General features: G+C 41.1%; 1 protein-coding gene across 1 annotated transcript; it reads right to left on the bottom strand.

Moving 5' to 3' along the window:
* Positions 1-2,409: 2,409 nt before the first annotated feature.
* Positions 2,410-7,465, bottom strand: ccr10 (chemokine (C-C motif) receptor 10). The gene is made up of 2 exons (XM_031843855.1): positions 7,358-7,465; positions 2,410-3,671 (listed from the first exon to the last, which is right to left on the bottom strand). Exons 1-2 carry the CDS (start codon positions 7,380-7,382, stop codon positions 2,515-2,517), a joined length of 1,182 nt encoding a protein of 393 aa, XP_031699715.1. The 5' UTR covers positions 7,383-7,465; the 3' UTR covers positions 2,410-2,514.
* Positions 7,466-9,546: the final 2,081 nt, after the last annotated feature.

Raw genomic sequence — 9,546 nt, 5'->3', positions numbered from 1 at the left:
AACGCTGCTTCTCCATGTTTAGTTCTGACTCTGGGAACAGAAAGTAGACCGGTCCCAGACGACCTAAGGGGTCGGGATGGTTCATAAGGTAGCAGCAGATCAGAGATGTGTTTTGGCCCTAAACCATTCAGTGCTTTATAAACCAACAGCAGGATTTTAAAGTCAATTCTTTGTTTGACAGGAAGCCAGTGCAAAGACCTCAGAACTGGAGTGATGTGATCCACCCTCCTGGTCTAAGTGAGGACTCGAGCTGCAGTGTTCTGAATCAGCTGCAGCTTTCTGACAGACTTTTTACAGAGACCTGTAAACACACCGTTACAGTAGTCCAGTCTGCTGAAGATAAATGCATGGACAAGTTTATCCAAATCCTGTTGAGACTCAAGTCCTCTAATCCTTGATATACTTTAGAATTGAAGCCATCTACAAGCTCATTGACTGAGATGCAAGAGAGCGCTGGTGTGGAGGAGAACTTCTGAATAAATAGTTCACTGGTGTTTTCAGAGATGTAACGCTTCGTCACAACCTTGGTTTGGACATTTGTGTGCAAGGAGATTGCACTCTCAAAGAAAACACAGAAATGATCAGAGAGTGCAACATCAGTCACAGCGACCCTGGAAATGTTTACACCTTTGGTGATGATTAGGTCCAGAGTGTGCCCCCTGTTGTGTGTGGATCCTGTCACATGCTGAGTCAGATCATAGTTATCAAGGACACCACATAGTTCTATAGACCCTCTGTCCTGGGGATTATCAACATGGATATTAAAATCGCCAACAATAACACAGTCAAAATCAATACAGATTATAGACAGCAGTTCAGTAAACTCATCAAAGAAGGTTGCACAGTATTTAGGCGGTCTGTAAATGTTTAGGAATAAAGCTTGAGTGGAATTCAGAGCCACATATTCAAAAGAACTAAAATGACCAAAGGACATCTGCTTGCATTGAAGAGAATCATTAAATAAAATAGCAACTCCACCTCCTTTCTTATGCGCTCGTTTCACTCATGAAACTGAAGTTGTGAGGTGTTGATTCAATAAGAACAGCTGCACTGTTATCTTGATTTAACCATGTTTCAGTTAAAAACAAAATGTCCAGTTTGTGCCGAACAATAAAATCATTGATTAAAAATGTTTTTCCTGACAGAGACCTGACATTTAATAAAGCTAAGTTTAAAGCTTTCTTTGCCCAATTTATTTGGACAGGCTGACAGGAATGTATGTTAAGTTTGATAAGTTTGCAGGTTTACTATTGTTTATTCGCAGCCTCACCTTTCTTTTTCTATAAACTAGCAGGACAGGAATTGAGAAGGCTAGCTGCATACAGGGCCCCGACTTCTCCTGGAGAGAATCATTGGTGTCATTAGCCTTGTAGCCTGGACCCGGAAGATATCAATTATTGCCTTTATCAGGTAGGGGAGTCAGAGGATGGTTGTGGAGCCGAGGTGGAGGTGGGGGACGGGCAGGGCACTTTAACTTTGCCGATTGTGTCAAAACTGGCTCAGGACTTGGAGCCAGTTTCGGGGGTGGGGCTGGAGCTGTACGTCGAGGAGCGGGGCGAGGAGTGTGTTTGGTTCCAGCAATGACCAGCTCTTTCATGTGGTCAGTGAACTCCAGGTGGGGGGAGGATGGGGAGAGTGTGAGAGAGGAAAGGGACCTGGATGGAGTTTAGGGGGTGGAAGTAGGTTGCTGGGGAGCACCCCCTCCGTGCCAAAAATACACCTCCATCAGCAGTATTTTCTGCGCGGACACTAATCAGGTCCACTGTGCTCAGGTGTGGCTTCATGAGGGCTCCCTGTCTATTGTTTCATTAGAAGTGTTTGCTGAGCCGTGTGATCTAGGACAGGGCTTGAGAGAGGCGATTAATAACTCAGCATGAAGTCTTCGGGGCCAACTTTGAAAACTGTGCCACTTCTTTGACGAGGAGGGGAGGGAGGAAGGAGCCGGAGGGGCTTCTAATAAGGACAGTGAGGTGAGTGTTTTGGTGGCTTGTGCACGTGTGGTTTGCATGGATGCATCTACAACAGTGTATTTAAAGTCTGTCGCAATAATATCAGTGCATTCCGTCCGTCGTATTATTCTTTGTCTTCATTCTATTTGGGGAATAATCATGATGCCATGTTTTGGAACTACAGTTCCCATCACATATTTTTTACTGAAAACCAAAAACGATCGTCAGTAAAACAACACCATGATGGTCAAACGGTGTAATTAATCCACGGTTGACATGCGTGCCGAACCACGAGGTGTAACCGTACGGATCACGGATGGTCCGTTACATTACAGTCATTTAATGTATATAACAATTCAGATTCTATCACATTTCTACAGGAGCAATTTTGGGGTTAAGTGTCTTGCTCAAGGACACATCGATATGCAACTAGCCGGGGATCGAACCGCTGACCCTCTGATTGACGGACGGCCCTGCTCTCCACTTAGCCACAGTCGCCCACCACTAACATCATGTATACTGTTGAGAAATATGTATATTAATTCAAAGTCCACTGCATGAAATATTATTTGGTTCCCGGAAACCGAAATTTGGTGGGAGGCACAGCCTTGTTGCCAAAGGAACTGCATCCGGGGGATGTTGGCGAGCTAGCCAGGAGCACCGGAGCAGGTGAGGAGTTGGAGATGGAGTTGGTGCTCACACTCTGTGGAGCCAGCTGGAGCCCACAATGGCAGCCCGAATCATGGACGAGCCTCATCACGTCGTTACGGAAGCGCACACCCACCAGAGCGTACAAGATCGGGTTGAGGCAGCAGCGGGTGTACGCCAAAGTGCAGGTGATGTACTCCAGCAGCAGACCGCAGAACGACCCCGCCATTTTACGCGACAGCACCACCGTGTACGGCAGCTGGAACACCAGGAAAACCAGCACCAGAGCCACCATGAGCTTCAAGGTGCGCTGCCGATGCCACTGCTTGCCCCGCCGGAGTGCCTTCCCATCCCACAGCACTCGAGCTATCAAGGAGTAGCACGTCACCATGACGGAGAGGGACAGGCAGAAGACGGCGATGATGGCTCCGTTGGTGGTCATTTTGACTCTTTCGCATTTTATTATGCCGCAGTACGCCTCGCTCTCCTGCCACGCCACCTCAGAGTAGAGGATTTCAGGCAGGCTGAGGAGCACTGCGACCAGCCACACGCCAACGGCGGCAACTTTCCCGCCCATTAGAATCCGACTGCGCAGCCTGAGCATCTCTTGGGCTCGAGCCACCACCATGTAGCGGTCAACGCTGATGCAGGCCAGCAGCAGGAGCCCGCTGTACGTGTTGATGGCGTAGCATGCACGCGTGGCCCTGTAGAGGGTGACGGAGGAGCTCCAGCCCAGAGTGTCGACGGCCTGCAGCGGGAGCGTGAGGAGCAGGAGGAGGTCGGCCAGCGCCAGGTGGAACAGGAAGACGTCGGTCATGGAGCGCAGCCGGAGGCGGCGGTAGAGAGCGAAGGTGGCGATGACCAGGCAGTTCCCCACCATGCCCAGCAGGAAGACGAGGCAGAAGATGCTAATCTGGAAGGTTTTGATGGTGAGCTCCTGCTCTCCAGCCTCACAAAAGTCAGAATCCCAATCGCTGAAGTCTGTGATGTTACTTGTATTCCACGACGAGTAGTTTAGAAAGTCATCGCCGTCGTAATCAGTATAGTCGAGGCCGGCGTGGATGACATCCATTGCTGGCGGGGAAGAAATGAAGACTGGTAAATCATTTATCAATGAGAAGAAAATATATATTTTAAGATTTTATTATTTTTCGGTGGATGGACAGTGTAGACAATTGTAGAGAAATGTATATTGAATTTGGACTTTTGAATACGCTTGTCAGAGCATTGTTAGTCTCGCGCCACCATCAGGTGAACCTGTCTGTGTGTGTGTGTGTAAACATTATAACAATACATGTATAAGTGGCTGGTTGCAGCTTTGGGGCTAAGTTTAGGTTCAGCTGTGAGTTTGGACACTTCATCATGGTGTTGAGAAAAACCAACAAGATGGACGTAATGTGCGTCTTTAATTTTTGATGATTATATCTGGCAGGATGTGTGAACAAGCTCAGAACATTCAGGTGTTATTTGGTTCTTACATTTTTAAAGCCGTTTAAAATATCATCCAATTACTCTCTAATAATGTGCAGATAGAACCATCGCTTCAGACCACGAGTTTCAGCTCTAGGACTACATTTAAAAGAGGATAATTTACATATAATCTAGTGAAACACACGGCTTGAAGACTAAAATTCATATTCTTTAAGTTCTTTTCAATATTTTACATTTACTGAAGGTAGTAAGTTCAACAACCTATAACCTGCTCAATAACAGCCTTCTGCTGCATGTCTGTAGTGATTATTATGAGTCATTCTGGGCTTCAACGAAATGTCACAGTTGAACCAGCTTGCGTGAGGACTTTAATTACAAAAACCTGGACACCGGCCTGGCTTGATTTTGAGCAGAATGCTTCATGTCACGATATCAGGAAACACTACCTCCTCCACACTCAGGTTGAAAGTGAGAGACCTGCAGCTTTGCTCCTCAGTCTGACTAAGCAGCTGTGATATTTTAGTCATTCGGCTCTGGGTTGCGTTAGACTGGCACTGGGTCGTTGTTACAGGGGAAACTGTGGGCAGCTTCAGCGTCTACAGATCAGTCAGTGTCGCGTGCCAACAGCCTTTACATGCAGTGCCACAATCACCTTTTTTCATTTCATCTTTCACTCTGCAACTCAGTTATTGTTGAGGCTACTCGCAGTATTTAATTGTGCTCTTGTTCTTGTCTTCTTCTTTGGTGGTGGATATAGATATTAAAGGAGTTTCCCTTGAAAAAGGTAAGAGGAAGTTAACAGACTGGTGAGCAGAACGGCGCTGGGATTCATCTGATATTTGTATATTTTCTTACTTACTAAAAGTTAAACTGGTTCTCAACAGATGTACATTTTGCAAACAGGAGTTGTTGACACATGGTGAGTTGTGAGGCTAAATGTGATTTAGTGTTATTGTAACTTTATACTCCAGAATGAACGGAGACATTATTTAGCGTGCAGTTGGATGTAGACTCGGTCAAAACGGTCGTTTTTCCAAGTTGTGTTGGAATACAAGTTATGCTTTGTAACTTTCCACATATTTGTGGAAGAGCACGGAAACATTTGATGATAAAATACAGAACATTTGTTGGTGTTTTGCTCAGGTAGCTGAAGGAAAAAGAAAATGTCTACTTATAGAGAATCTGAGTCATGGCGTGTCTTCTGATGAGACGTAACCCCAAACTGACGAACAGTTTTGATTCATATTATGATTTACTAACTGTTACAGGCCTCCTATCTCCATGAGGGTTTACAACATGACAATAGTGTTAATGTGCTATTTCAAGTACTAATATATCAAAAACTCATAGAATCATAGTCCACAATGCAGCATTGTTCTTGACTTTTATTTATTTCAGTGGTCTTCCTCTCTGTGTCGCAACTGCATTAGTGCAATATACTGTATAATACGTCTCCCACAAATAATTAATAATATGGCACACTATTTATTGACCTCTCACATTTTGCATTTGATACAAATAAAAGGAGTGCCACTGGGGTCAATTCTTGGTCCACTATAATATATAAATATATATAAATATATATATATAGCAGCATTACTTCTATGTATTTCAATGTCCATTCTGATGCCGATGATAATGTGTTGTATGTTGTACTCAGGCCCCGACCCATGAGTCCTAAATGCAGAAAGACAGAATATTTGGTGTTCTCCACATCTGGTTCTCTGGCTGTTCCAAAATTCAAATTTTTCTCCATAAAAAAACAAACATAAGAAAAGTGAACTCTTACGGCACTAGACTTGCATTCAGTCTTTATTAATGTCTGTACTATAGAGACTGTGGTGTAGTTACACTCTGCCGTCTTCACTCAAGCTGTTAAACTATTACCGTCACTTTTAAAGTCTCTCTCTCTGTATCGCACTATTGGACGACCATCACAGTTGAAGGGATACACATCTCAAAATATATTTGGCTTTATTAATATCCTCTCCTCTCATTTAAATGTTAAACACAAGCTAATGATTATTTGAGAATGGAAAGTCCCTCTGTGTGTACTAATAATGGCAGCACTGCACTGTGGACCGACGTATGCACATTTTAAATGAAGTTACCTTTTTTTAAGCCTAATTATCAGATGTTTATAACTCTCCTAATTGTTTCTATTTATTCAGTTTTTTAACAATAAATAAATGTAATCTTCTGCACATTGTCTATCTCAGCAGCAGCATCCGCTCGAGTGACACGATGTCTTAAAAATACATTTTCTGCTGCTCGATCGTGAGGGACAATCTTAAGACTAAAACATTTTTTCCACTCCCGCAACATTTTGTCTTTCATTCTCAAATGTCTTAAGCTTTTGGATCAAAGTATAGACGGGTTGTTTCTTCATATTCTTGAGGGTGTTTTTGGTCATCTGACTTTGTATTCTTTCCTTATGCTGGCGGTCAAAGATTACGCTAAATTTTAAGATTGTAAATATTTTCTTTCCTTGCTTGTCAAACATATCTGGATCTAAATGAGGTCTGATCTACTTGATCACATCATTTCGATTTTGAACCTAAAACATTTGTTGTCAGTTTTCAGTGTCACATTATTTAAATATCGTCAACAGTCCTGCAACTCTTCTCTTAAACTGCGTCTGTAATAACAACGAACAATATCAGGACATCCCAACTCCCTTGCATTCAGGTCGGAAGTGAGATCACGTCAAGTAGAAATGGTGTCTGTTGTTGTACAGTTTGAGTGGAGCAGTTCTATACTTTTCAGTCATGTTTCACAGCTGTGTGTGTCACACTGGTGTCACACGGTTGCCACGTGGGAAACCATGAGCAGCGTTATGATCAGCAGCATCACATGCCAGTGAACTCAGTTTCATTTCTTTTTTACTGTCGCTGCAGTATATTAGCTGCAGTAATATTATTAATATTTTTTCCTTGTTAGACACATGGGGTTTCCTGTCAGGGAGGTCTGGCTTACAATAAATAATCTCCTTTAAGTAGAATTGGGAAACATTTAGTTTATTTGACATTTTTACAAACTTTTACAAAGCAGTGACAAAGAGCTGATTTCATGATGTAATATCAGTAAGTGACTTTAATTGAATACCTGCAAATTAATCTGAATATTTTACATGTAAACTCAGTCATGTTTATAAATGTATATATTATTATTATATATGAATATATATTTCTAATTTCCATATATATTGATATTCATTAAATATATAAATGTTTCAGCTCAATGAGTATTCATCACAAAATCTGAAAAAGAATCTCCCAATCAGTGTTGTTTAAAATCTTAAAACCTAAGATTGTCTGAAGTGATCTTACCTGTGTTGTTTGAGGTGTTAAGCATGTCACCAGCCTTCCTGCTGTGTCTGAGACAGAGATTTATGAAGCTGCCACTCTTTAAAAATAACCCTGCGGGCAAAAAACCATAGCCACCTCCAGCCAATGAAACCAGTTCTGTGTTTTGCTGACCTTGCCATACCCTCCTGGGTTAGTTGTTTTCGTCAGCAGGAGGACGATAAGATTTTAGAGCGCTTTCATATCTCTGAAGCTGGTTCTGTGGGATGCTTTTGATCATTTGTACCAATTCTGATAAGATTCTGATCTGCAAAATGAAGTTGCTACCAGTCAACAGATGTTTATCGTCACTGCAACTGCACGTGGATTTTTGGTCAGTAATTATAATCGGTATTACGTTTTTAAATCCACAAAAAACATTTAGTACATACTGTACATTTGGCAATATTTTATTTCCTTTGACAAATCTGAAATATGTCCTAATAAAAAGAGTCAAAATTCAGTGCCATGCTCACAGCATCGAGCTGTAGGTTCAACGGGCGGACAACACATGCAAAAACATTTCAGGGTGTGACTGCTGACGGCCACCGAAGCCGGTTCACAACCTTCCGTTTAACTCTGTGGTTATATGGTTGTTCCTGGAGTTATCAAGTCACATTAGGGTCAAACACATCAAGTCCACATGACAAAAAGAACATTTTGCTCCATTTTTGTGTAAAAAAAATTAAAAGTTTAACTTTGTATTTAGTTAAGCTCTATTGATCTAACTAGGAAGTTGAGACCAAGATATATTTTATACAAAAACAGACGTGACATAAATAACACTAGAGCTGCAACTTATTTATTAATCTATTTTCATTATAGATTAATGCGCCGATTATTTTCTTGATTAATCAATATGTATTTTGGTATGAAATGGAAACAAAATGCCACCAAGAATCCAACGTGACTTATTCAAATGTCGTGTTTAGTCCGACCAACAGTCCAAAAAACAACAATATTTAGTTTAGAACGACATAAAAACAAAGAAAAACGGAAAAAGATTTTAAAACACTAAATTAAATTGTTGGCATTTCCGCTTAAAACTCAATCGATTGTTAAAATAGTTGCAAAGCTAACTTATTATGTGATCTGATGTCATGGATGTCATGGATCTCCAGCATGTCTTTATGAAGGAAAACACAGGTATGGAGATGCCTTGTCGTGTCAGTGATGACCTCTGACCTTTTCATAAAACTCACAGTGGTGAGTACAGCAGCAGTGTGAGGATCTGTAATAATAAAGTGGAGATAGTACTGCAGTTTGTAAAATGTTAAAAAAAGGAGAAGCCATGTTCTCATAAAAATACAACTTTCTTTATTTTTTAAGTGAGGTTTAATCTGCTGCTATACAACTGAATTCCTTAGTACTTCAAAACACATTTCCTGTAACTATTAGATTTCCACTGAGAGCATGAATAGGTGTATATTCATTAGAACAACGAACTCTGTGAAAAGCATACATTTTGTATTTTTGGAGTTTCGAGGTTTAGCTTTTAAAAAAGAGGCTATAACTTGATGAAGGCCTGTTTCACACTAATGCTGAAAGTCATTTATCGTATATTTATTTGTGTTCGTGCATTTCTTTGTGTTTTATTGACTATTTTATTTAGGCAAAGGTTGTGTACAATTACTTCTGTTTATACAAAATGTAACATTTATTAACTTCTTCTTTTGTCAAATGGGAAATGGGTTGATATTTCTTAAGGTAAGGTGAAAAAAAAGTGAGGTTTTGCCGTCAGTTCGGTCGTATAATTACATTTCCTCAGAGAAACTTCCTCAGAGAAACTTCCTCAGAGTACTTCTCCAAACCAAGACCACCGCCAGCTGGCTGTCTCAACAGCTCCGCCCACAAACAGTTTAAATAAAGAGCGGCTCCACAGTTTAACCCTTTAACTTCATTAATATTCAGTAATGAATAGCTCCGGTGGTTGTGCTGTCCATGTTTGAGTACAAATACATAATAACGCAATAAGCCTTTTATTAGTGACTTACTGACATCCATAACTGCAGACCTGATAGCTTATTATAATGCAAATATTGTTCTGATTAATGTTATATATAATCTAATCAATAACATTATTAGAGGTCATAGGAAGTCACTGGATAACAGGTTGTTGTCTGAAGCTTGAGGGAACAAATATGTGTAATATAAAAACAATTGATTGTTTATTA

Source organism: Anarrhichthys ocellatus, unplaced genomic scaffold (assembly GCF_004355925.1).
Source record: "Anarrhichthys ocellatus isolate YVR2014 unplaced genomic scaffold, GSC_Weel_1.0 scaffold4, whole genome shotgun sequence".
Classification (NCBI taxonomy): Eukaryota; Metazoa; Chordata; class Actinopteri; order Perciformes; family Anarhichadidae; genus Anarrhichthys; species Anarrhichthys ocellatus.
The sequence above is the reverse complement of the archived record's forward strand: the minus strand, read 5'-3'. Positions and strand labels throughout refer to the sequence as shown.

Bases quoted from the DNA above. Each gene is read 5' to 3' on its own strand.
- ccr10 (XM_031843855.1), bottom strand. From the start codon at position 7,382: ATGCTTAACACCTCAAACAACACAG. The intron at 3,672-7,357 runs GTAAGATCACTT...CTTCCCCGCCAG, and splicing joins TAACACCTCAAACAACACAG to CAATGGATGTCATCCACGCC.